Source organism: Antennarius striatus, chromosome 22, assembly GCF_040054535.1.
Source record: "Antennarius striatus isolate MH-2024 chromosome 22, ASM4005453v1, whole genome shotgun sequence".
NCBI classification, from domain to species: domain Eukaryota; kingdom Metazoa; phylum Chordata; class Actinopteri; order Lophiiformes; family Antennariidae; genus Antennarius; species Antennarius striatus.
This window is the reverse complement of record NC_090797.1, coordinates 10961988-10989353: the sequence shown is the minus strand read 5'-3', so window position 1 is coordinate 10989353 and position 27366 is coordinate 10961988. Positions and strand designations below refer to the sequence as shown.

Sequence of the window (27366 nt, the reverse complement as noted above, 5' to 3'; positions counted from 1 at the left end):
CGTGCCTCACGCCCTATGCCAGCTGGGATAGGCTCCAGCTCCCCGTGACCCGTTACAGCGGATACAGCGGCGGTACATGAAAATGAATGAATGAAAGAACCAATGCAGTGAGAGACTGCAACATCCCGCGACACTCCTGAATTCCAAATTTTACCCTGACCTACTTGCATAGGTCAGAGATCAAAGCTTGTGCTCTGACCTACTTTCACAGATCAAAGCACAAGCATTGATCTACGGTCTTACTCACACTGGCCTTCTCCCTCGTCTTTCTACCTTATCCAGTTCCTGAGTGTACAAAAGTTAAAATTTGACCTTGACCTACTTTTCTCAAGGTCAAGGTGATCATCTCAATTTCATCCCCTTTGCTGCCCGAGTAATGTGTTTTTTGTTTCATCTTTCTATCTGCAACGGTTGTGAAGATATTTGGTGGCCTAATGGATGGACGGACGGACAAACAAACTAACGGACGAATGGACGAACACACAAACGCTGACAATCACATCACTGCTTTGAAGCGGGATGCAAACATCATGATTTTAAATATTTTAATGTTCGTTCTCTAATGACTTCACTGCCAAAATGAGCATGCCTTCAACCAAGATAAAAATGAACCACTCATCCACACCCAACCCCCACCGATCCTTCACAGCCCACCCAGGCACCTACAACTTTTACTTGTACTATGTCTCCAAATTTTTTTCCATCAGCAATTTCAACAACTAATAATCATCTATTTTATTCATTCATTTTCTTGAATAATCTCCCTACTTTAGCTTTCAATGTTGCTAGGCAACAAGTGCAGTGCTTCCTGGTGCTAGGGTAAAAGAGGAAGTGCTGAGGATATTAATGAAAAACCATCACTTAACGGTATAAAATGCAGTGTATGGCTTCACACTGACCGAGGCTTCAAAGCCATCGACTGAAGGAAGATGCCTCTGATGTGGAACACTAAGTGAGCCTCTTCTTGGGCTGGTGTCCATCATCTAGGAAGTACATTTGTCATAGTTTCCCTCCATTTGATCTTGAAGGGGTGGAGCCAACGACCAGCATTGACAACCTACCGGTGGTATATATACTCAATCTTTTTTTTCTCCTTTTTAAAAAACAAAAAACAAAAACACGTTTACCAAACTTTTTACTTTTGATGAATCCAAACTGGCCCCAAAAACATTTTGTACTAAACTGTCTTGAGTGCGCGTTCATGGCGGCATGTGGCGCGCGCCCCCTGGCGGGTGTCTAGGCGCGCCCCCGGTCCCTATTAAACATGAGTCGAGCAACGCGTGTTTTTTTTTTTTTTTTTTTTAAAACAATTTTTTTTTAAAATGGGTTCTACAAAAGTTACGTTGTTACACCAGGTCTCATATAAATTAAAACAAGATATTAAAAAATGTTAAGCTTTCATAAACTCAGTAACACAACGTTCGAGTCTGCCTCGCGACCTGCTCCGACTTCCTGCTACGGGTTTCCCTTTAAAAGGGGGCAAGGCTCGATGCTGGGAATTCACGTCATTTCGCCGTTTTACACACGTCCAGATCAATGAGAGAGAGAGAGGAAGAGAGAGATAGAAAGAGAGAGGGGGAGAGAGAGAGAGAGGTGGGGGGACAGAAAGAGAGAGAGAGAGTCGCTCTTTAGCGTTGGTCTTCCAGGAAGGGATTTTTAACCAGCACGCTGCCGACACATGAAGGAAAACAGGGAGACAAAAGAAGTTTTCACACCGATAGTCGCGTTATGGACGCGGCCAGCAGATAGAAAAGAAAGAAGAGGCTTCATGAACAAAACAACTTCTCCCACAAGAACAAGCCGAGCAGCCGGAGTGCAGCTTCTTCTTCTTCTTCTTCTTCTTCTTGTGTTGCTGCAGCTGTCTGTGCTTCTGTGAGAAAGAAAAGGGACGCACAACAACGGAGAAGTGGAAGGAGAGAAGTTGACGGGAGATAATGTCTGAATCTTCCTCCTCTACGAGCAAGGTGACTCTCGACTCTTGTTTGTTCCACTTTGCTGTTAAATGTTTTCGTCCCTCGTCCTGTGGCTGTGCTTTTAGTTGTTGTTGTTGTTGTTGTTTTTTTAACATTAGCTGCACATGTAGCTCAGGCTACCGTGGCGCCATTCACTTTGTTTTGCTCGTCATCTGTTGCTCCTACACGCGTTTAGTCCGCCTTAACACCTGGTGATCGATTAGTTATTCATTCTAAATTCCAAATCTGCTTTTATCAGCTTCTACTGTTATGAGTTACTATGTTATACCACTGTAATTATATAAAAACAAGTGTTTTAGGCTGACATATTTAACGTTTCTTTGGACTTTTTCCACCGTTTTCTGACATATTACAAAACCGTAGTCTGTAATCCTCAGTGGACAATAATCAAATCAATTTAATCAATTTGTAATACAAATGACTAAAGCATCGAATTTCATATAATTTAGATAATCAAATACATAATTGTGAAATGTGGTGAGAATCAGAAAATGAGAGCCCTGTTCTATTTTTTTTTTATGTCAGGTTTGTAGACCCCAACATGCATAATTTGACTAACTAGATGAATAATCCAAAACCAGTCTGGTACATTGACCAATGAGTAAGCTGAGTATTAGTAGGAGCCTTACTTTGTAAATTTCAATAATCAAATGAAAGGTTTGACTTACAGGTTTACAGCTATATATAAGACCTGCAAACAATCTGAAGATAATGTGTGCCGTTGGATGGCATTGTGTTTGACATGTTGTAATATAAATGATCAATCATTTATTAATCAGTAATAGAAATAACGCAAAATCGCAGCCCTTGAAAGCCAAAAATTGTGCATCGGTATTGATCCGACTGCATGTGATCACTTGTTCTGGCTTCTCCAACATGAGAATTTACTGTTTTTCTGTGTTTGCAGTTATATCTTTACATCCCTGGTCATTTTTTTAATTCTTGCTTTTTTCCCCCACATTTCTTTTGAAGAAAAATATGGACAGATTATGCATTAGTTGCAACCCAAATAGAAATATGAAAGAGAAGCGAGCGGTTAGGTGACTAAACGTAATACATACATGGCATTTTGTTTATGAGGAGCGTTTTCTCATTACTGAGTCTGATGTCACTGCCTGATTGCAGTTGCATGCTGAAGAATACTCAGCACCTCACTGAAGTTTTCCACCACAGCCGATGGAGGACAGGACTCCCCCTCACCTTCACCCTCAAACCAGTCCTGTCTCTGTAGAGTGTTAATCATAAGCATTGTCTGAACTGCCTCTGTCGCCACGAACCCCACATTTCTCCAGACAGCAGAAGTTTTAGAGGCTGGATGTCCAGCGGGGGTAGAGCAGAGGAGGAAATAAAAGACTTTCGGATTATTGCTTGGCAGGAAATTCCTGGTGCATATGGTTGGTGCGCAGGTCTCAGAGCGACTGGGTGGTGACAGCAGGCTGGAATCAGAGGGAAAAATGCAAAAACTAAACTTTATGTCCTAAAAGACACAAAAGCCTCATGTTCTGCCTCATTGCAAGAAAGGAAACCCATTGACAAAGAATGACCGCAACCTGGAAACCTCATAACTTAACCTAGATTCAGTGAGTGGGCTGTGGAACAGTATAGACTAAAACAACCAAGTATCATAAATATGATTGCAGCTAATATCTGCTGTCATTGTGGAAAAATAATAGTAAAATAATTATCCTTATACTGTTGTATAAATATTGAAGAATGTCCTCACTGCTGGTTCTGTCTGACCAACAGTGAAAACACAAATATATCTCATTCAGAATCATATTAAAGTGAAATGCAGCAAATTATCCCATCAGATAAGCCAGAGGATTATTTCTTTTTTGTACGAATGACATAAAGTCATAAATTATCTGTCCTTCACTGAAAAGTTGGAACTGATTGTTTTCTAGAACCATCCTCATTTGAAAGTTTTGCAACATTCTAATACTCAGTGGCATATTTTTAGTTCAGACAAAGATGGTTCGTGTACTGGCTGTTTGCTTTGTGCCTGGTGATGGTGCTGATGTTGCTTATCAGGGTATTTTTCTTAACGTATGTGTTTATTTTAGGATCTTAAATAACAAAAATTGCCTCTGGTGAAGAGGTAATGATCTACCAGTCATTGATTATTTGTTTGTTGGCAGGATTACACAGATAGCCCACCAGATATTCATGAAACTCTCAGAAGATTTGGCGTGTGGTCAGGAAGATCCTATCGCTTCGCATGAACGGGTGGATCTGTGAATTTGTTTTGCGTGAAGTTTAACTGAGCAGTGGTTTTGATGTCACACGTCATGTTAGAATTCAGATCAGACATGCATTGAAGTAAAAGGGACGTTTGGGCCCTTCATGTGCCCTGCTTAGAAGTGTTCTGTTTTTATTATCAGTTCATCAGCTGTTCATTATTGAGTTATAAAACATCAGAAATCAGAGAAAATGTCAGCAGCAGTTTCAGAGAACAGAAGATCATCGACAAAAAGTAAGAAAGATGTTCAGTTTAGGGGGAAGCAAAGCAATAAATGATTGTGTTTAAGAAGATGAAACAAACTATTTCTTGTAACTTGAAAAACAACAAATCAAATTTTTTGCTGAATAATTATCTTTTAGTCGAAGTTCTAATCGATCACGTAAATACTAGTTAAATCTATCAGTGGAATTAATGACTTGATTCAATAAAAAAATTAAAGACGGTGAAGGGAACTCTAAAAATAATAACGGAAAAAAAGGCAAATTGTTGATTATCATTTTATCATATGATAAAAGTAAACTTCTGGGGCTTTTTGGCTGTGGTTCAAACCAAAACTCAAACTCCGGGAACTTATAATGAGCGTTATTCACAGTGCTTTGATATCTGAGAGTCTCATTTGTGCATTTACACAATAATGAAGATCTAATAATTAAATTACAAGTTGCATCCACTGATATAGTATCAATGCAGGCTGAATCAATTAGATCATTTTTTGGTAATTGTCAAAATATCTTCCAGTTTATGCTTTGTTTTTATATTAATTATAAATAAGTATATAATACTACTAAATATAATATAATTAATAATATATATATATATATATATATATATATATATATATATAATATAATATAATATAATTATATAATTACTACTAAAATTTAAGTGATATTTCTGGACTGTTGTTTTTTGGATTGTTGTTGGTATGACACACTTTTAAGATGTTTTTATTGGTGAGTTTAGGATGTTTAAAAGTGACCCTTGCTAAAGTGTGCATAGCATTCTGGGTATTTCAGTGTACAGAATGCATTTTCACAGATTGACAGGCCAGTGTGTCTCTTTATTAGAAACTCCTGCCCCTCTGGGACCACGGTGGGTTGATGTTGTGGGTGCATAGGGGGTTGCGGTGGGGGTGGGGTGGGGCTGTTTGGGTTCAGGGCCGGTGTGTTGCAGAGCTTTGTGAGCCATGCTTTGTGTCTCTGTGTCTATTCATAGCTGGAGAGGAGCTCTTTCAGTCCTTCCGCGAACCCACTGCCAAACTCCACTTCCTCCCCCATCCATGCTCCCGCCGCGAGGCCAGCCAGCCGAATGGAGGACGAGCCTGCCAGGCTGCCTGTGCACCTGCGTGAGTCTCACACACACGCACGCACACACACACACACACACACACACACACACACACACACACACACACACACACACACACACACACACACACAGACACCGAGAGATGAACGGTTGACTGGTGGGTCATCTGAACAGATTGATTTTCATCAATATTTTAACATTGTAATGTTTCTGTTTGCTGGTCTGGGAAGTCAGATTTTTATTTGCGTCACATCACGAATGGCCTGTCAATCAAACTGTGTGGGCGGGACGGTGACATGATTTTTTGACTATCCAGTTTGAGCCTGTGCAGCTGGTGAAGCCTGAGAGTTTAGAGCAGTGAACGGATAGTATCTATCGACACGAATTAAAAAAATACACTTTGATTGTAAATTATTATTATTATTATTATTATTACCACACACACACACACACATGCCGTAACCATTGCATCACAGCTGACGTAGCCATGTTGACCTCTCAGCAGGAGGCATTGAGGCGGTTCCAGCTGATACAACTGATACACCTGCTGCAGTAGACCAACCAACAGCAGGCAGGTACAGATTGAATTGAAGGATTGAAGGATGGTAAAAAAGAGATTATGAATGAATTTTATGAGATGAATTCTGATGATCTGTGAAATAAAACCTCAAAAACACAAATGCAGATCAAACACGTCACAGCTGGGAAACCAACCTCAGCACATTTACACTGGACCGTTGCTCGTATTCATCTATTTCTGCATCGTTTCTTCCTGTGGTTTCAAATCGTTCTCTTCTATTCAAAAGAGGTGCATGCCAGTACATACCATAATACCATTGATTCTTGAGGAGGCTTTGAATCTCCTTGAAATCTTCACCATTATTGGATAATAAAGTGCGTGTGTGTCAATTTAGGCATGTGTTAATTAATGCGTCTGCACAGAATGTTGAAATTGACGGACAGGTACAACAGCTCCAAAAGCGAGACTAGTGTCAAGACATGAAGAATACTTTAGTCACTAATGGTAGTAAGAAAGATAATAAGATCACCTGATTATCTTCAGTCCAAGTCTGAAGATGGATGAGCTGAATGTATGATTACACACCAATAGCAGAACTTTCATTTAGATTTCACAGCAGAGTATGCAAACCCAACTCAAACTTGTGAGTTGGCGTTTCATTTGTCGACATTTTGATTGACAGATAGTGGGTTAACTACTAAAACTATCATCCTTTGCTCTACAGGCAAGTGGTTCCCAGACATTTTCAGTGGCTCTTCGACTTGTAGCTGCTAACTATTGCTAGCTGCTTAATAACCTCTAGGATGTGGATTGCATACATGAAACATTTTCAAAAAAGTCATACGTGTGGACTCAGCTCTGGTGCTACTAACAACAGTGACCTGTGGAGCTCTGACACAGAAATCAAACTTTTTCGATTAGTTGGCCACTTTGAATCAGAACAAACCAAATACAGCATGTACAGTATTTTCTGCACTATAAGACAGACATGTTGGTTTTTGAGAAAATCAAAGGCTTCCATGTGCGCCTTATAGCACGGAAAATACCGTAGTTGAGGAAAAAGAGTTTTCTGCTGCAGTCATAGGGCTTGGGTTTACCTGACGTGGTTTGTGTGATGTCTGGTGTTACCTGGGAGGAGGCCCAGATGAGAAGCAAACAGTCTGCAGGTGAGGGTATGTAGAAATGGCTTATGAAATGAAATGAAATGAAATGAAGCAACCCTTAGACGTTTATGGCTCTCAGTCGGGGCTTCAGCTCTGTTACACTGGTGGACTGCGGTTTAACCAATCACAGAACAGGTGGGGCTGGAGCTGTGCCAAGAGATAGACTCCATGTTCAAAGAGTAACCCTGAGCTGCCTTATCTGGACGTCCGTCAATATTTAACAACTTAAATTTTTTTTCTTGCAAGTGTGAAGTTCAGGGCTTTTGTGGGGGCGAAGAGTTGGGCAGCAGCGCCGGCTGAAGCTGGATGAGGCGCACAGGAAACTCCCTCAGCCCACTTCCTCTTTTGCATTGTTGCACAAAAAGGAAGAGCGCTCAACAGGTCCGTGTTGAGCTTCCTGTCGAGCCAACTGACGGGTCAGTTTACATCCGCAGACATGTGGAAGTCCCGCTTTGTTATAATCAGATTTCGAGCGCGGTTCCTCACACGTGAATGTCACACATCTGCAGGTCAGGAAAAGTCTTTTTTTTTTTCTCCTCCAGTGTTTAGTTTATGGCCGCTGCTGGACGGGATCCACTCTCCTCCCCCAGACAGACGGCAACATGTCTTTGTCACTGCTCACACAGTCTAAAACGCCTCTGCTCGTCCTTTCTCCTCCGGCCTATCTAAACACACATGTGTTGGAAAACAAGCTGTCCATTAACCCCCACACTCGGAGGGAGATTTGTCCTGAGAGGGGGTTGGAGGAGGAAGAGAGTGGGAGGAGGAGGAGGAGGAGGGGGGAGGGAGGAGGAGAGGGGGTAAAAAGACAGAAAGAAAAAGAATGAGGGAGGAAATTGCAGTGTGGGCAGAAATCCGCCTTCTCCATTTCCTGGAGAGGAAGTGGATTAGATCGGGGAGAGCTGCAGCCTGCTCCTCACTGAAGAATGCTACCAGACTCGTTTTTAACCCTTTCAGCCAGACATCACCGTAACACACGTCAAACCCCAATTTAATGAAAATACAGATCGGATAAATTCTTGTCTTATCACTCCCTCAAGCATTTTCATAAAGTTCCTTTCCTACTCTGTTGAAATCTTTTGGTTCATTCTTGGTTTTTTTTTTTTGGTTTGAGTTCGTTTTTTTCACACGTCTCTGTCCGTCATGTTCTTAGAAACTTCAGAAAAGTGATTGAAATAACTCTCTATGCGCTGGAACAGACATTTGTAGTTAAGTGCCTGATTTTACGCAGTTAAATGTCACCAAAGACAGAATAGAAAGAACCTTTTGTTCCAAACATCCTCAATATATTTTGTGAAGTAAAGGATATATACTCTAAATTCAGATGCAAAGCAGAGCTAACTGTTTAAAAGTTCACTGATACATCAGTAAAATATTTGGCGTTGAAATTAAACTCAATAAAGCAATGCTGAATTAAGATTTGGGGGTGCAGTATATAACAGAAAGCAGTGCTGCCTGCAGTTAAATAATAAATCTGAGGCGAATAATATTTAATGAGAAATGATTCTGAGCTCAAACCGCTTTTGATTGAACTATGCAGGTACAGGAGTGGCATCAAAATTTTTATCGCACTCTCTCTGCAGCAAAACTGTGTTTCCATACTTCTATTTTTTGTTTGTTGTGCTGTTAGTATTGTACATTAGTCGTTTTTCTTGGTGACCTTTATAAAATAGTTTCTTTTCTAAGACATTTGAAAGAGTTTTGATTATGTAGATTAACATCCACTCTGCTTGGACTTCTACGCCTGACTGGAACCACAGTTGAAGACACGAAATACACATTCATTTCTTTGTTTCTATTATGGTTAAAGGTCCACGTTAAACATATCATTAAAGGAATCTTCCAGCCGTATTAGTCAGTGGGTAGATGAATGTACAGGTTTAATTCACTGGCGGAGGTGTTCATCCAACTGCCTGTGATCTTTTCTTTTTCTGTGCCGAGACAAGTACTAAAGGAGGGATTTTCGCTGCCGTTCATAATGAAGCGGCACTGATTTTAACTGATGAACTGAATTTGCCAGGTTTTTAATTCAAACGAAATCCAGGCAACATCCCTCGACATATCGCCCACGTACTCAGAGCATGACGCAACTGAGAGCGAGCCAGTGGGAGACTGAATTATTAAAGGTCTAAAGAACAAGGAGTGTCAGGGTTTTTTTTCAATAAACACACTGGAAATACAAAGAACAGGAGCTGCAGAAATAGAAATGTCTTACTGGACGATCACAGAAATCTATGTCCATGGAAACAAGGCTGCCTTGGGGTGTGTGTGTATCTGTGTGCATGCACACACAGCTGGGTTTGCTCTGTGCATGCTTGTGCGAGTGGGTGGATGAGTGTGAGTGAATCTTTGTGCAAAGCTTGCTTGAGGTAGTGTAGGTGTATACTCTGTGTTGCTGTACATTACTGCTTCCTGTGGTCTCTTGCTGTCTTTATGGCATATTATCCATTTTAGTGTGTGTGTGTGTGTGTGTGTGTGTGTGTGTGTGTGTGTGTGTGTGTGTGTGTGTGTGTGTGTGTGTGTGTGTGTTTGCGCGCGCATGTGCGTGGGATTGGTGTTTAAAGTCTGAGTCTTTCTGAGGGGAAATTTCCTGCCCCTGGAAGCAGCTCTTGTCCTCAGGAATTTCCTGAGTGGGCAGACGGCGCTTCCTGAATAAATGTTGTTGTTGTTGTTGCCTGTGTGTGTGTCTGTGTGTGTTTGTGTGTGTGTTAACTAGCTCTCTTTTCTCCTCTGAAAGGGAAACTGTTCTCACATGCCAGCAAGTGAGCTGAGCGCAGCCCCCTTCTCTTCCTGTTCGCGACACACTCACACATGGCGTTTCTAAATGCCACGATGAACACGCTCGGATCACTGACTGATAGCGTGTTCGGAAAAGTGCAAATGTTCTTCCTCTTGATAACCATCCAGATGACTGTTTTTTGTTGTTGTTTTTTTTATTTATCTCTATTAACAGTTTCTGTTCCCATCCGGACAGGAATTGATGTATTTTATGTCTCCTATCAGTTCAGTGTGAGTAGGTTAACAAACGCTGGGTATTCAAGGGCCACCTACAGAAATGTGAACTTAATGGACACACAGACAACACTGCTGTAAAGGGAATGGATTTTATGTCGACAGAAGTGGAAGAGATGCATGGAAATCAAAACATCGAAGTTCCTAGTACATGTGCAAAAACACTGAGTCCTACACTTCCCATAGCGCAACACCTATCAAACAAAAGCATTGTCTCATATCAACAGTATATATACATGTACCAAATAGTTACAATATGTACAAGTGTTGTGTTTTTAAATTTCATGTCATTTACAGTTGTATACAAACTGATAGAATGCCACACATGATGGTGGTGAAGGGTGGACCAGTGACACAAACTAAATGGGGGGGATGACAACAAGTGTTCCCACCAATGACAAACTTACTGCATGAACCGGGATGCTGAGATGATATGGTATGTCTCTGAACCTTGAGGCGACCAAGACTCCACAAAGATTTAGATCTTTAATAAGGTTGTTTTTTTGTTTTTTTTAAATTTACATAGTGTCTGGGAGCCATTTCACCGCAAGCTGGAATTTATTTACATGGTTTGAGGAAAGCTTGTGCGTGTCCTTTGTGTATTGTTTTGTGAGACTATAAAACACATTCTTTTAGTGGGTATACTTTTCTCTCAGCATTTTTTTGTTTTTGGTTTGGTTTTCCGTCATGAACTTAGAATTTGAATTGGACATAATACACTTCTACATCTTTCACGATGTATTTTATTATGCATTTTTCTAAGAAAACAAGATTTTCTAAGAGATGTCACTTAAATAAGTTGTTAAATACTTAACAAAGCTCTTCCAGACTTGCAACATAAAGTCACTGGAGGTGCCCTTTAATTGACAGGTGATTCTAGGAAATACAAAAGTGTGGAAACCCCATAAAATGTAATACTTACCAATAAAAATGGCAGCAAGATTGCATAATGAGAGTAGATGGATTTCCACTCAAATCTTAACGGACGCTCATGCGGTTCTCCAGAGTTTAAATGTGGAAATTAAAAAAAATCTTAACAAATTGTAGCTAAAAGCTAAAAGAAAAGATTTGTTCAAATTGGTTGAAAACTATTTAACTAATATGAGAAAGGAAATCATTCTGGATTGTTGTTAGACGTGTGCCTGGGATGAGTGTTCGCCAGCACTGTTTAATGCTTAAAGCGTTGAAATGCTGCCATGGAGGCTTTGCATGAGGCGGACACCTACGTGTTATACTGTATAAAATGCTGACGTTGCTCCTCATGGCTAGAAAACAAAGAGTTGATTGCAGGGCTTACAGGGATGTGTGCCTCTCAGACAGGCAAAAGACCTTTTTGGTTTCTTTTGTAAATATTTTTGAAGGTTCTGCACCACAAAAAAAAAAAAAAATGCTCCCAAACAAAAGAAAGTGGCGGTTGGATTCAGGAACTAAACTACATGAGCCATCTTGCTCCCGCGCTCAACAACAGGCTTTCAAAAACAGGTCGCACTACTTCCTGGCCATAAACGTTCTGTGTGATTGATGATCTGTTTTATGTTTGTTTTGACTGGATGAAGTCCAGATTTGCTGGACTGGGACAGGCACGTGCATGCTGGTGGAGGAAGCAGAGGATGAATATAAGAAAGGAGGGGGGGGGCGGTATACTTGGCTGAAAAGTAAAAGTTTACGTGCATGAGTAGGTGGATGCTGCCTGCCGCACCCACCTAGCAGAGAATAAATGTACAGAGACAAACAAAGAGGGGGGTAAATGTTTGTGGGTGTTATATAAAATGTGTTGCTTTCATACCCACACGACCCTGAGTCAGTGTCAGAAGGTCACGGCCAACCCTCCTCCTTCCTCTTCTTCTTCCTCCCCCTCCTCCTCCTCCTCCTCCTCTGTCTAGGGAAAGAAAAATCTTTCTCTATTGAGATAGCAAGACCAATATCCGCCTACTTCTGCTTGGAAAGAAAAGGCAAACATTTACTGAAGAAGTGAGTGACTAAGGAGCTTTGAGATTGGAGAGCAAAGTCCCAGTCTCACTGATGCAGCAGTGCTTTTCTGTTTATTTAGTAAGAGTTCATTCAGGTCAAAACATCAGCGTGAGACTGTTGTGTACATCAGAAGTCTTTCCATATTTTTCGATTGTTGAATGTCAGGGGACAGAAAACAATACCTCAGACTCATAGTCCAAGTTGACTCAAAATAAGGGCTTTACAATAATCAGAGGGAGTACTTTGATGTGCATGAAGCAGTGGAGCAGCTGCTTGACTTGAGTTATATGCATGACCTTTGGCAAACTTCATTCTTGAATTTTCCAAAGAGAGAAAATTAATCTGCAATCTAACTATGTTGTCTGAATCATTTTCATTTTCATTCATTGTGGTTTGGGGTTGTTACTTTAAAAAAATGTTTGTAGAGTTTCCCGGTATTGGGTACAGATTTTAGTTTAAAATATTGGTCTGAATAGTCTCCGACATTTTCATTCATCAAAAAGTTAGTTGGGTCCTTATTTGGGTCCAATATTTTACTTTAAAAAAAAAAAAAATCTCTGAGAAGGTCTTTCATGTTGGATAATTATTTATTAACCGCAATTTAAAAAAAAAATCATTTTACTTTTGGGAGAAAATCATTCACAGGCCTGTGAATATGCTGCTTACTTGGTCTACATGTTCAGGTTTGGTGTTCTAACAGTAATGCATACAGTAGTTGACTCACTCTCAAATCTTGATCAACACATTTAGTCTGGAAAATAATAGAAATAAATTTCAAAGTAAACATCATGAACCCAACTACGGTCAGGTCGGTGACAATTATCACTTCCAAAGACAAAGAAAACGACTAAAGTTTGTTCACCTTCAAAGTTAAACAGCCTGGAGGTGAAGCAGTTTTTTTTCTATGTGGCCAAGTAACAAGACGGACTTTCGTTCAGCTTTCAGTTGAGTGGGAGAAAAATAAGTAGCTCAACAGATACTTTGGACAAGATGTTCAAGCTTCACAGCAGGACAGACCTCATTAACTCGTCTGGCTGAGAGGGGAAGTTAAGGGCTTCTGTACCGCAACAATGAAACAAGATACCAGTGATCTCATCCTCTTCTGCGCTTCATTCATTTCAATCGCTTATGAGTTGCCTTGGCAACTTGTGCACTCAGTGTGTGTGTGTGTGTGTGTGTGTATGTGTGTGTGTGTGTGTGTTTTTATGTGTGTTGGTGAGCATGAACGGGGGCCTGAGAAACCGGAGTGAAAATGATGTGTCATCAGAGAGGATTAAGAGCCCACGGTTTAGTCAAGGGTGTGGGATCCTACTACTGTCATGCATGACAGTTTTATTTTATGTTGAGTACACACATCCTCAAACTGACACACACTTTCATAAATACTGTCATCCTGAGAAGCGCTCAACAAAGGCAGAGGCTGATGAAAAGGAATACTGACGTTGATTTTTCTTTTGTAACTTTCAATAAATGTGTAACATATTCTTTGACAGAAAACAACCAGGAAGGGCCTCAGTTCAAGGAAGTGTGCGAATGAGTCAAGAGGAGGGAAGCGTTGGTGTAAAAGGCCCATCCAGTTTTCCTTCGAAAGTTATTTGTGCCCCCTGTGTGTGCACCGTAACAAGTAGTTGCTCTTCATGTTTGGAATCAGTTTGTGTAGCCAACGTATAGATGCCGTACAACATAAGATCCCTAAACGTACAACTTGAATTTGATTCAGATTTTCAGAGAAGAATCTGTAGACTCAGGTGAAGCCTTTTGTAACTTGACCCGGACTGGTCTCCTCGTCACTCGACTCCTTAAAGACTTGATTCATTGAGTGATGCAAGCAAAGCTCAATGATCTTTAATTTCAGCTGAATATCTTGACTGGAGATCTGATTGTTTGAAGACTTGACATGACTCTTAAAAGCAAAGGACTTTGACCCCAGACTACTGATTTCAAACTAGCCTTGGAAACAGGCCTGCCTTCGGGAATTGGTGAATGCAAACCATGAGGCTTGAAAAAAAGTACATGTTAATTTGGAGTGTGGTCTAATCTGGATCCAGCTGTTAATAAAAAACATCTTTACCAGCAGCTCACAGAACTCATGCTCGGTGGTCCCCAACCTGGACCGGTATCGGTCCGTGGGTTGATGAATACCAGGCCAAACAGAAAGAATATTTAACTTGCGTTATTTCCATTTTATTTATTATCTGTTTCTGAACGATGTTTTTTTTTGTTTGGAAAATTTTCCAGATTGTCTCCCCCATATGTCCTTATGAGTCACTCTTGACGCTAATCAAGGTGCTTGCATCGGTCACACGATTACCTTCTGAAAGGGACCGCCGTTGCCGCTAACAGAGATTGCATCACTGTTAAATTGAAACTTTCAAGCTAGCAAAAAACAGAAAACAAATGTCTTTGGAAAGTTTCTTTGCATAGGATAAAAGCACCAGTGAGGAGACAGAAGAAGATCTATGACTTTTAAAAAAAAAGCGGCAAAATACCAGTTTTATGCTGGTCCTATTATTTTATTTTGTTGTATTTATCTGCCACACCTTGTTGGCTGTTCTGTAAAAATATTGCCTGAGGTTTCCAACCTGACAAAAAAACAGGTTGGGAACCACTGCTCTTGCTCATTCTAGTTTACCTCATCTGCCTCTTCCTCTTGTCCTCACAGGAATCACTCTTTCCTTTCCGTTTCCACTCTTCATTTTCTCCTTTTTGAGACATGCTCTTAATAAACCTCCCGGCATCACTCTCTAACTTTACCGCTGGAAGCTTCCTGTGCTGAAACAGACCACGCTGGATTGCTTCCTGCCAAAGTATGCTGTGGGACACGTTTGTTTGGATCTCCACCTCCTCCTCTCTGCTCCCCTTGTTACTTCTTCCTTTGGGCTCTGTGCAGATGGCTGAGGCCAGCAGGCCGGATCTTGGAGGGGTTTTGGCAAAGCAGTACCCCTCTCCAGCCCTGGAGAGAGCATACCGCTGTTGTGACCTTGCGACCCGGCTGCGCTGGCTGTCCACTCTGGCTTCAGTATTCAGCCCAGCAACACAAATGTACAGCTGGTGCCGTCGGTGCAGATGGCAGCTTGATTCAGTATTGATTGTCTGTCGATGATGCAGAGTATTCAGATTCATCCTGGAGCTACTGCTGTTATATAATGCAGTAACATCAAATAAAGGCATTAGAAGAAGATACAAAAGGGACTAATTTTAGTAGTTCATATTACTGTCTTTAGTTGTGGTTATTCTTTCGCAACAAATTAAAAAAATTATACATGATAATCTGTAATTACCCAACTTTAGAAATTAAAATATGCAAATTTACATACAGTTTCTTTAAAATGCTAGAGGCTATAGATAATGTAGCTCATCTATGATTTGAACTTTGGCGAGAAAACCAATGCTCTGAGCAAAAAAAAAAACGCATTGAAAACTGAAGAAATATAATAATTCCTTATCTCCCCTGCGCTAGCTGCTGTGGTTGTGAAACACCTGTATCCCATTCCCTGACACTTTCCTTGGATATCTGTTGACAAGCTGAGGGTCAGAGCTTGACAGACTCTAAGCTTGTTCTTCAGATAACCTAGGCCATCCCAAGCTTATCAACGGAGCTCCTTCCACTCTGAATATGGAGGACTAGAAGGAAAGGGAAGAAATGGGAATCTGACAAGCTAGACAGGGTTTCATTTTATATTGATTGCGCTCTGTGAAAACTTCCTCTATTTGACGGGTGGGGGTTGCTGGGGGGTGAGGAAGGGAGGCTGAAAGCGAGCACAGGGTTCCTATTACTTGTGTGACAGTGACATTGGCGACCAAAGATAACAGCTGCCCAACTCCCAGAGGAAGTGTTTGAGGCCTGGTGATAAGTGAGATGTAAGAAATGAGTAGCTGCGCTCTGTCGGGGTGTCATGGACGTTGTGATCAAGACTATAGACTATTTAAGTCTGTTGTGTGTGTGTGTGTGTGTGTGTGTGTGTGTGTGTGTGTGTGTGTGTGTGTGTGTGTGTGTGTGTGTGTGTGTGTGTGTGTGTGTGTGTGTTTGTGTGTGTGTGTGTGTGTGTGTGTGTGTGTGTATGTGTGTGCATGCGTGTGTGAAATTGAGATGAATAAAAGAATCGGGTGAATCGGAGTCATACTGTAATTCACTGGGTTACACAAAGAACATAAAGTGATACAGTGAGGTGTCAGTGTCGGTGTTAGCCATGACAAATACCGATAAAGTATCTAAGGCTCAAAATATAGACCCTTATCTATCAGATAATATCAAGAATGTCAGCACTAGAAAACGATTTAGATATATCGAGATGATAAGATTCTATTGGAAATATCACTAAAAATAAAATCTAGGCAGAATCATTTATTGGCAGTGAAGTGTCGATGTATGAAGATAGAGAGATGGAGAGATAGATACTTTATTAATCCTGGAGGAAATTGCACATCTAAAAATGTTTCTTGGATGGATGTATGAAGAGATCCCAAGGTGATGTGGTAAGTGGTGAATGTCACTTATGAATGACTCAGCCTTTTGAGGATTTATTTTTATTGTATCCCAACGTAATACAACCTGTGGAAAAGGGAAACGGGTATAACAGGTAGTGGGTAGTAATAGATTCCAATTACTCATCTTTACTCATGTAACACCATGGTCCAGGACTATTATGTAATCCTAATTCCTGCTATTATAGCTTGCACTTTCAAATGGCTTGTGCTAAATTGAATCAGTGGAGGGATGGGAAGGGTCTTTATTCAACAAAAGCAGACGTTTGAAAGGCCAACCTTCTGTTGTGTGCTCTCATCTCCAGACACCATTCCAGACAGGCTGAGATGTTTTTATGTTGAGGAATTAGTCTATTTTTGAACTTTGGTTTGACTCAAAGTTAGGCCTACATGATCTGTTAGGGTGAGGTTTTCACAGATCATCCAAAGCTGTTTAAGCCAATCCACTGGCAATCCACAAGTTTTTGAAGACGTTTCGTCTCTCATCCAAGAGACTTCTTCAGTTCACAGATCCAGTCTCTGAGACTACTTGTGTACAATTTGGATCGCTTTTGGTAATTGGTAATTTAGGTAATTTTCAAATTCCAGTTAGTAATTTTCAGACATGCCCAATGTTCTAGAGATTCAGTACTTCTTTGGGGAGATCAATAGAGGCAATGAGAGAGAAGATGGCAGTGCCAGGCAACAGGAAGCACTTAGCCAGCTGGGTTAATGTTAGCTATCATACTCCTGTTGACAGAAATTTTATCTTTAAATTATCAGGAATTTTTTGATGTAATTTCTTTGACTTCATGATATATTTTTCACCCATATCTGTGCTCTGACACGTAAGCAGTGATCTTTAGGGAAACTCTTACATCCACTTGAGCTGTTGTATTATATGTGAGAGTCAGTTAGCTGAAGGACTACCAGCACATAACGTGATCCTCAGATTCCACAGTAGAACAGATTTCATTGTAACTGCTGCTTGCATTTGTGTTTCACTCGTCTTCCTCATTTCTCTTGTAAATTCCTGTGGATTTATTTTTGTGCAACTAAAGTATATTTGTGAAGCTTGTGAAGGTTATTGGTGAGACCTGCTAGCCAACTTCATGCTTGAGAGAATGACTAGTTCAACTTGTGATTTGATTGAACAGGACTGGTAGTCATCAGGCCTGGGTGTGTCTGATCTGGCTGCAACCAGTTATTAATACAGATTGGAGCTTCACCCTGATGGTGTAGGTTTTGGTAAACCTTTTTCCTTACTGGACAAAAATTACTTGACTTTCCATGATCTAACGTCCTGGTCATTGCTGCGAGTGGAACAGTAACACTAACTTTTGTCACTTTTTACATCCTCTATGTAGACCTTCATCAGCATCAAAGAATGACTTTGAAAGCATCCATTGGTTTCATTTTAATTTTAAGTTGCCTGTATTCATTTATCTGTAATAATTTATTCATTCATTCATTTTTAATTTTTTATTTCAATTTGGCCTTCAGCTTCATGTTTTGTGTGGACTTGAAATGCTTTAATAACTCCAATCCACTCTTGAAAATGTTTGGATTTTACTTCTCATTCTATATTTTTCTTTTTGCCTCCTTGTTCAAATTAGTGAACAATGCAGACGTTCCCACGGCAGCAAAAGAAATATTTCAGCGTTAGTTAGGAGAAGAAGAGAGGTAGTGTCACTGCCGTTTCCTCTGCTCTCGTTCCTTCTATTTATACAGAAACTAATAAAGTGTCTGTTGTGTCTGTGTGAAGTTCAGAGAGCAAAGATCAAATGAAATAATAGTCTGACCGTCTTTTCCATATATCCCCTCCCCTCTTTTTTATCTTGTGATCCACTCTGTATTCTTCTCCTTAACCCATCATCTTTTTAATCTTTTATTCTAACCTCCTCTCCCCTTCTCACTCTGTCTCCTCCCTCATCTTTTTTTTTTCTTTATCTCTGCTGCCGTTCCCGTAATCACTCCTCCTTTTGGCTTTTATCTCCACTTCCTCAATATCCTTTTTACTGCCTCTGCCTCCTTCCTTCCCCTCCCCATTCTGTCCCTCCCCTACACCCTCCCCTCCTTCCTGCCTTTCCTTCTTTCTTCCTTCCTCTCCCCCAACCCCCCATCCATCTGTCTGTTGTTTTTTTTTGTTTGTTTTTTTCCGGTGGACTATTTTCTTCTGTTTTTCTACTTCCACCTTCTCTTTGTTGCACCTCCACTAAACTCTGGTCTAAATTCCCCCCAATTCAACCCCTTCTCTTGCCCCCTTCCTCTCAATTTTCCTAAACCCTCCGACCTCCAGGGTTGCAGCCAGTCTTCTGGAGCAGGGATGATGTTGCCCAGTGGCTGCGATGGGCAGAGAAGGAGTTCGCCCTGCGGCCGATCACCAGTGGTTCATTCCAGATGAACGGCAAAGCCCTGCTGCTGCTCACCAAGGAGGACTTCCGTTACCGATCGCCCCACTCTGGTACTCCTTCCGCCTCTTTACAGCTTCATTCCTCAAATTCAAGGTGTATTACAGGTTGGGAAAAATGAAGACTTCAGGAAAAGGTCTAGCAAAGTTTCGTCGATTTTATTAAATGTGTTTTTAGACCAAATGGAGCAGGATTCTGACTGGTTAGATACTGACCAGTTCAGTATCAGTTAGATCAGTTCTTGATTATTGAATCAGCCAAGTTGCATAAAAACTGTGGAAATGGATGTGTTGAGACATAGAAGCTCTTGAATGAAGGACTTGAATGTAAATGAACGCTTATATAAATTAGCTGTCATGAGCACAGTTTGCACAACAATATTTAACGAGGGTAAAAATGTGATCCTTAGTCAGCTGCTGTCCTTTGTGCTTAATGCTAACATTAAAGTTTATTATTTTTATGTGCAAACCTGCAGCAGTGCAGCTAAAAAAAATCAATGTGTTTACTGAAAAACTACATCCTTACAAATCAATAGATTCATATGGAGCAGAGGAGGGAAGATAGTGGTGTCAGGCAACACTGGAGGGAGGCAGCTGCTGCAGCGTGGCCACCGGGGGAGGAAGTAGGAGACGGTTGATGAGGAAGCACAAACCAACCTCAACTGTTACCCTGTCATTGTCAGCGGCTAGACACTGAAAAATAAAGCAAATAACGGCAACTGTTCTCCTCTGCAACAGAATTGAGTTTGTGTTTGTCTGAAGTAATGTGTCACACACACAGCTAGTCGGGAATGAAGTCAGTGGTGTGAGGTTTGTTTCTGGACGATTGTCCGAAGAGATGGATAAAATGAGTGATCAGGGTCTATTCATCTAACTCTGCTTCCAGTAATGTCAGGATGCTCTGCGAGACATGAAACAAAAAATAAATTTGCAGTTTTCACATTTCTGCAACTGAAAAAATTAGAGATGGTGTTAGCGACATATTCCCAACAAGTTGCAACAGGAGTAAAAAATTGAGAATTGGGAATGGTAAGAATATAACTCATTAAACCAGTTGGAGTTTTAGTGGGTCTTCCTGGAAAGACTCAGACAATCGCAGGGAGATGATGAAGGAAATTCAGAATTTAATAAAAGATGATTTTTATCCATTCAAACTGCAAGGTGTTCCCTTCGATTAATTATTTGTCTCCTACAACCAGAGACATCATTTTATCCCTTTTTATAATATATTAGATCATCTGAAATGTAGCCCGACTGGCAGCTGTTTCATTTTCAACCCTGCATAAGTTTTAATTTCCTTTTGAAGAAAATAAGGTCTGATTGATCATCGCAGGTGTCGTTAGTCACGTTCAGTCTTTGTGACACAGAGGTAATTTAGTTGTAAAATGGTTTAATGTATCATCAACTGGTTGGATGACATTTTCTTCAAACTCACACAAGCATCGAGGAGACAAAGCTGTCAGCGATTGATGTCATTTCAATATTGGAGGTTGTTTTGGCACTGTTGCGTCGGTTAAAACGTCATTTCAGGGAACAAAGCACACTTTCTGGCTTGTGATGTGTCTTTATTCTCCTTAAGAGGATCACAAAGGTGCTTTTCCTATCAGTCCCTGCTTGTCTGTCATGTTCGTGTGTAATGTTCAATAATCAACAATGCTATTTATAAAGCTGTAATACAGCTACATGGTTTAATCTGAAAATCACTCGTGGCAAACATGAATCAGATTGAATACATCTTTATTGTCTCTGTTAAAAGGGGACAAAATGTGTTTTCAAAGATGTGCAGCATATAAAAAACATAAATTAGTCCTGTAGATTGCAACCAGAGAGGATGTTTTATGTATCAGCGATGACAAATTGTAAGATGATAGGACTCTTTCTTTCATTTCTAGTTGCTGTGGCTCCCAATGATAAACACACATGAAATGTGAAACCAGCTTTTTAAACCCAGACACATTATAGACTTTATTGCATTGGGAAGCGGGAGTTTTCCCCAAACTGCAACTCATAGTCACAGGACCTGAAAGTGAGAACTGAAAGGGGTGTGTATGTATGTGTGTGTATGTGTGTGTGTGTGTGTGTGTGTGTGTGTGTGTGTGTGTGTGTGTGTGTGTGTGTGTGTGTGTGTGTGTGTGTGTGTGTGTGTGTGTGTGTGTGTGTGTGTGTGTGTGTGTGTGTGTGTATACGCACCATCACTTCCTTTATGAGAATCATTTCCTTGTTATGGGAAACCTTTAACAGCCTCGAATGCAGTGCAATATTTCCACATGTCAGATCACATCCATGATACCTGGGGTTAGGTTATCATAATCATCATCGTTATGTCATGCCGAGGCAGGAAATGCTTTTGTTGTAGGTGTTCAGGAAAAACACCTGGTAATTACTCAGTGAACTTCCTGCTCAGACTTTGTTCCTGGTGCCACCACTACTGGAGAGGGAGAGTACCCGGGTCAAACAGAGCAGGTCCAGTTGATATTCCTCGACCTGGATGACTGAGGACCTACACAGACATGGATAAAACCGCCCATTCTTAACATGAATTTACCGTTCTAAATGAAACATTATTACTTAAAACCTTTATAAATGGACTCTTACTAGAAGGTGTTCACTGCTCAGAAACATTGCAGATGTTATGGGAGCTCTGTCGCTTATGTAGCCAGTCCCGTTACCACAGTACGAGCAAATGGCTGATTGTCTTCACTTCAGAATGATAACTGCAAAGTTCAACAGGGATGCTGACCCACAGAATCGATCTCAATCAGGTGCAAACATCCACTACGGAATGCTGGGATGCATCTTTCAGCATCCAGTCATCAGCTGCTGGTCTTCCAAAAGGATATCACCCAGCCTCACAGATCGAGAGGGGTCGATGGCAACATCTAAATCCTGCTATCGCTGTGCGGATTTGAGGCCGACTGAACATGTCTAGACAAATTAGCCATTTTTCTGTTAGTAGACTAGCATCCATGCTTCCACAATGACGCATGGGTGCTAGTTTTGGAGTGAAATGTTTTTCCTCGACATCTTTTCTTAGTACCGTCCCTCTATCACGTCTGTCTCCTCAGTGTGTCTTCCATTATTGCTCAAACTCCAAATGCCTGATGAGGAAAGAGGAAGGGGGAGAGGAACTTGGTTCTGCGAATGACGCCACTGTTAATTTTCCCTTCTTATGCTGGCACAAAAACTGCTGCCATGGGATGTACAGTAACCTTTGACCTTTGCATCTCTGTAGGGGACGTCTTATATGAGCTGCTGCAGCACATCCTGAAGCAGAGGAAGCCTCACATGTTTTATCCATCTGCTTACTTCCCTGGGAACTCCTTCAACTCGTTGCCTGAAAGTCCTGTGCAGCATCTGAAGCTTGAAGGTCAGTTCTTACAGACTTTTGTTTTAGGTCTGACGTTATATTTTGTATACCTCTTTACTTGATCAGTTTGTAGCATTTCAATCCCTTATTTTGGTTTTCACTTACTGAACTGTACCTACCTCCATAAGTTGGGTCCAGTGATGTAATTTTTGTTTATGAGCTTCACACTAAAGTTTGAAATGTTTACCTTAAAAAGCCTTTCAGTGATTCTTTACACATCACATAGCTATATCATTATAAACTAGGTAACTATTGAACTGAATAACTAAGTCATGATAACACATATCCAAATAATAAAAAAGTCCAAAAATAATGTATACCTACAAATTTAAATAATAAGCAAATTAAACTGCGATAAATTAAGACCCCACTAAATATTTGATGGAAGGGAATTTAATTTTCAGGGAATCATTAAGTCAATTTCGACTTGTCTGAAGAAAAATGAGCAGCCAATTAGAGCCAAATCTCACTGATATGATTTTTAAAATGTCTTATTGGTGGAGATTAGTCAGCTAAATTAATTAATTGGTTATAGATCAGCGTTATAATCTTAATCTGAGCCTTGGGACTCCGAATTGAACATCCACGGAGTCTGGAAGGAACAATATAAAAACACTATGCCTCCTTGCTTGTAGTATTGTGATTTATGGAATCTTGAGCATGCAGCACAGTGGGTAACTTCACAACTTGAGTGTGAAAGTGTATATGTTTGAGCTGGCGTCTGATCCAAGGTGTGCCCTTCCTTTGCCTTTTGTCAGCTGGGATGGGCTCCAGCAGACCTGTGACCTGTAAGGTGGATGATTGTAATCTTCTTGTATTCAAGATGATTGACTGAATGAATGTTGAGCCCTGTATCTGCGTTATGACACACCCCGACTGCTTCCATTCTTGTTAGACCCAGTCTTTGCTCGTTGTAAATGTTGAACCGCTTTGGAATGTGGGAATAATAGAAAAAGAACATTCCGTACCTATGCAAGGCCCTCACTTAATAAAATAGTCAACAATTTGTCATTTTTCTGATGACCTGATGTCACCTAGCCACAGGTAGGCTGATCAGAACCGGATAAATTGAGGCTAATTACCGTAAATATAAAAAATAAAGATGGCTTGAAAAAAACCAAGAATAGTTACTACTTGTATTAGGATAAATTTTGAGCCACTTGGACAACACAAATGTACGAATATTCAAACCTTGCTTTCTTGAATATATAAAAAATACTTACGCTTATATGTATGTCTCATAAATGGATTAATAACAACCTATTAATAAAAACCTAAACTAGATATTTCAGTTCAGACCCAGGGATGTATAGACCCAGCGAAATATAGATGATTTATGATGATTTTTCTATAAATGATGCTAAGGATATTATGCTAGATGATGTCAGTGTTTATCGATTATATTCAGTGGAATACCTGTGAGTGTTTCCTACTTGTGTTCGCAGCAGCAATCATAAGGTCACATGTCAACAGTGAAACCAGTTCCACAAGGAAAAGTCTGCTTTTTAACAAGCAGCAGATCACATGACCTGCACACACTGGCTGCAGTGATGGGTTTTCTGGTGATTGATACAGCTGTCTTTTTCATTCTTAGTCTCAGAATCATGCTTTTTTCCCCCCTCATTTCCTGTTCGTGAAGAAATCGTAGTTAAAATCTCCTCCCAATAAGAACCAAAACCAGAACTAAGGAAGCAAGGTTGAGCTTTGTCATCCTGACTGTAGAACATTACTGACACCTCGTGGTGGTTTGATGAGACGCCAGGAGCCACATCAACATTTAGTTTCACACTGTAGTTAACCACTTCTGAATGAAGCTCAAAAATTGGATTCAAAGATCAAGACATAAGGCGTTAGTTCAGATGTGTGATGTTATCTGGTGTCGGGTAGCCAGGAAGTTTCAAGTCTGATGGGTTGATTAATAATGTCAGAATAACAGGTTTTTTTCTTAAAAATCAAAAGGACTCGACAAAAAAGTAACGCAACACAATGTAAAAGCAGCAAAGTTTCTCCTTTTGGAGGCAGAAGCCATCAAATTCTGACGTCTGTGTTTGAAAACAACAAATAGATTCAGCTGTTTTTTTATGTAACTGTGTAGCTGCAGGTATTTATTACATATTGTATCTTTGTGAACCCCAGAAACGGTACGGCGGGCCCCACGCGGGTCAGACCCAGTCCCCCAGCATCCACCGACCATCGAGTTGCGGCACCGCTCCCGCTCTCCTCACCATCCAACCAGGCGATCCCCTTCAGAGCCAAACCATTCCCGCTCAGCCACCGAGGACTCCATCCAAACCTTCTCCCAGCTGCCTGACAGCAACCACCACCTGCATGAGGAAATGTACCCTCTGTCGGTGTCGCCGGCCGCGCCCAACGGCCGCTGCACGACTCCCAGAGAGGCGCCGTGTCCAGGAAGCCCCGGGGGCCCGGAGGCAGGTCCTCCACGCGTCATTCAGCTCATGCCCAGCGCCATCATGAATCCCTTGCTCCTCAGTCCAAACAGGAGCGGCGGGGGTGCCGCCATGGACTTCAGGCGCGGTGGGAACCAATCTCACGTGACCCTTGAGAATGGGCGTGAGGGGAAAATCCACAGTCACCAAATCCAGATGCCGCTGAGCCAACAGCAGCATCTACTGCAGGAGGAGGCGCTCTACAGGAACCATGTCATCATGCCCGTGTCTCCTCCAGACGACCAACAAATGCCCATTGGACGGATAGCAGGTAACGATTACCCCCCCCCCCACCTGTAAACACATCATAATGAGAGCAGGTCTTTGGTGGCGGCAGGGTGTTGTGCTGTTTGCGTTCTGCGACACAAAGCATCACGTTAATTATTCCACACCGCCTCATCCTGTTTGTTGCGTCCTTCAGACTGCAGGCTGCTGTGGGACTACGTCTACCAGCTCCTGTCTGACAGCAGGTACGAGAACTACATCCGCTGGGAGGATACAGAGAGCAAAGTTTTCCGCATCATGGACCCCAACGGCCTGGCCAGGCTCTGGGGCAACCACAAGGTGAGCATGCGAGTTCAGCTTCCATCTGTGTTCAGGCTGTAGGTGGCGCTGTGATCGAGGACATCCCTCCCAGCCCTCTGCCATTTCTGGCTTGTGGCTGCGCTAATAATTTTTTTTGTATCAACGGTGACTGAAATCATAATGTGTGATGAATTCACAGAGGTACTAGCCAACCCTGAAGCTAACCTGTGGCTGTTTTTGTTGATCACGTTGTTATGGAATCCAGCCCATAAACTGAGACACTCCCAACAGACTGTGGACCAGCTACAGCAGCCAGCTGCTATCTGCAAAAAAAAAAAAAAGTTGAAGCAGACGCGCATAAAATATCAGACAATGTTAGCATCTCACTGTGAATACACAAAGTCTTCAGCAGTTGAAAAAACACAGATTTCCCTCAGGAGTCAGTAGAGAGAGAATCAGGGGGGCGGGGCGGGGTGGGGTGGCGGGTCCAGGAACCTCAGATGAATACAACTAGTTAATCCTTGCTGAGTTTAAAGAATCCACTAATTGCTCTTTTGAGATACTCAATGATGTTGTTTGTGTCCGTTGGTTGTTTTTGTCGCCCCCGAATGGCCAGAAAAAGTTCTTACACATATACAAATGTTTTCACTTTTCAAATTATGTTGTGTCCCACTGATTGCTTGTTTGTTAAAGCTGATGACCATGAATTCTACTTCTTAAGTATTGATCTCATATCATCCCCCCCCCCCCCCCAACCAGTTCCCACCTTTTAAAGCCGTGCTGGTGTTTAAGCTAGTTCACTTCTACAAATGGAATCACAATTTGGACACAACAGAGAGTGAAGTACAGGAAAGTGGTTCTGATGACGATGTTACTTAACCCCAATAGTACAGGCCACAAACCTCTGTCCAAAAGAAGCGTCTGTTTGCTAACGACTAACATGCTAGCCTTCAGGGTTTGATGATCAAACACTGCCAACACTGTTCACCCAGGAATGTAGACACTGCTTGACCTTAAGAGACCTGTTTGCAGATCAGTTTTGCTATTATTGGGAATTTTATTGCTAATATTTATATTTTTGAAAACTCTGTTGTTGTCCTTCTTCCAGAACCGGACCAATATGACGTACGAGAAGATGTCACGAGCACTGAGACACTACTACAAGCTGAATATTATCAGGAAAGAGCCTGGACAAAGACTACTCTTCAGGTCCGTCAACTCAAAGACATCCTTACAGGAAATGATTAAACTATTTGTGTTGTATTTCAATCGTTTAGAAATGTCTTGTGAGATCATTACTCAGTAACTTGTTCCCAATACTTTCACCAGGTTCATGAAAACGCCTGACGAGATAATGAACGGGCAGACGGACCGGCTGGAGCACATGGAGTCTGACACGGATGAGCAAATCTATATTAAAGAGGAATGCTGAGGAATTCTGGGAAAACTACTTACTACTACAGCCGCTGATGCCTTTCAGACGCAGCCTCAACAATCGCTGTCGAATCTTGACCACATGGATGTTCGCTCGAATGGGTCCCAAACAGACGGATGTAACGCCGTCTCCCTGAAGATCACCTTCAGGGAAGTTTTCCTGAAGTTTCGAAAAAACAACAAACCCCAGCACCCATCGTTTTGCTGATGGACTGACCCGAAAAGGACTTTCTTAGAGTTCCCTTTTTATTTCTGAATGAACTGCAAAAAGTCAATCACTTTGTGCTTGTGTCACTTTTAATATTGTCTCCTTACGTGCATTATGCTATGGAATTTTTGCTGTTTGTACAAAATTGAGTGTGTGCGCGTGTGGGACAGGAATGTTTTCACCATGGATTAAACATTTTTGATCAAACCGGTCCTCAGTGGAGTACTGTTTACTTACCGGCACACCACAGTCACGTGGTTGGTTCCTGTCTCCGGTATTCTCTGGTGAAAATCCACCAGATGTCCACATGATGGCAGTGTGG

General features: G+C 41.4%; 1 protein-coding gene across 1 annotated transcript; it reads left to right on the top strand.

Moving 5' to 3' along the window:
* Window positions 1-1591: 1591 nt before the first annotated feature.
* Window positions 1592-27240, top strand: etv6 (ETS variant transcription factor 6). The gene is made up of 8 exons (XM_068306765.1): window positions 1592-1964; window positions 5431-5560; window positions 18953-19117; window positions 22296-22430; window positions 24567-25148; window positions 25299-25441; window positions 26511-26611; window positions 26732-27240. The coding sequence occupies exons 1-8, from the start codon at window positions 1935-1937 to the stop codon at window positions 26832-26834; spliced, it is 1389 nt and encodes a 462-aa protein (XP_068162866.1). The 5' UTR covers window positions 1592-1934; the 3' UTR covers window positions 26835-27240.
* Window positions 27241-27366: the final 126 nt, after the last annotated feature.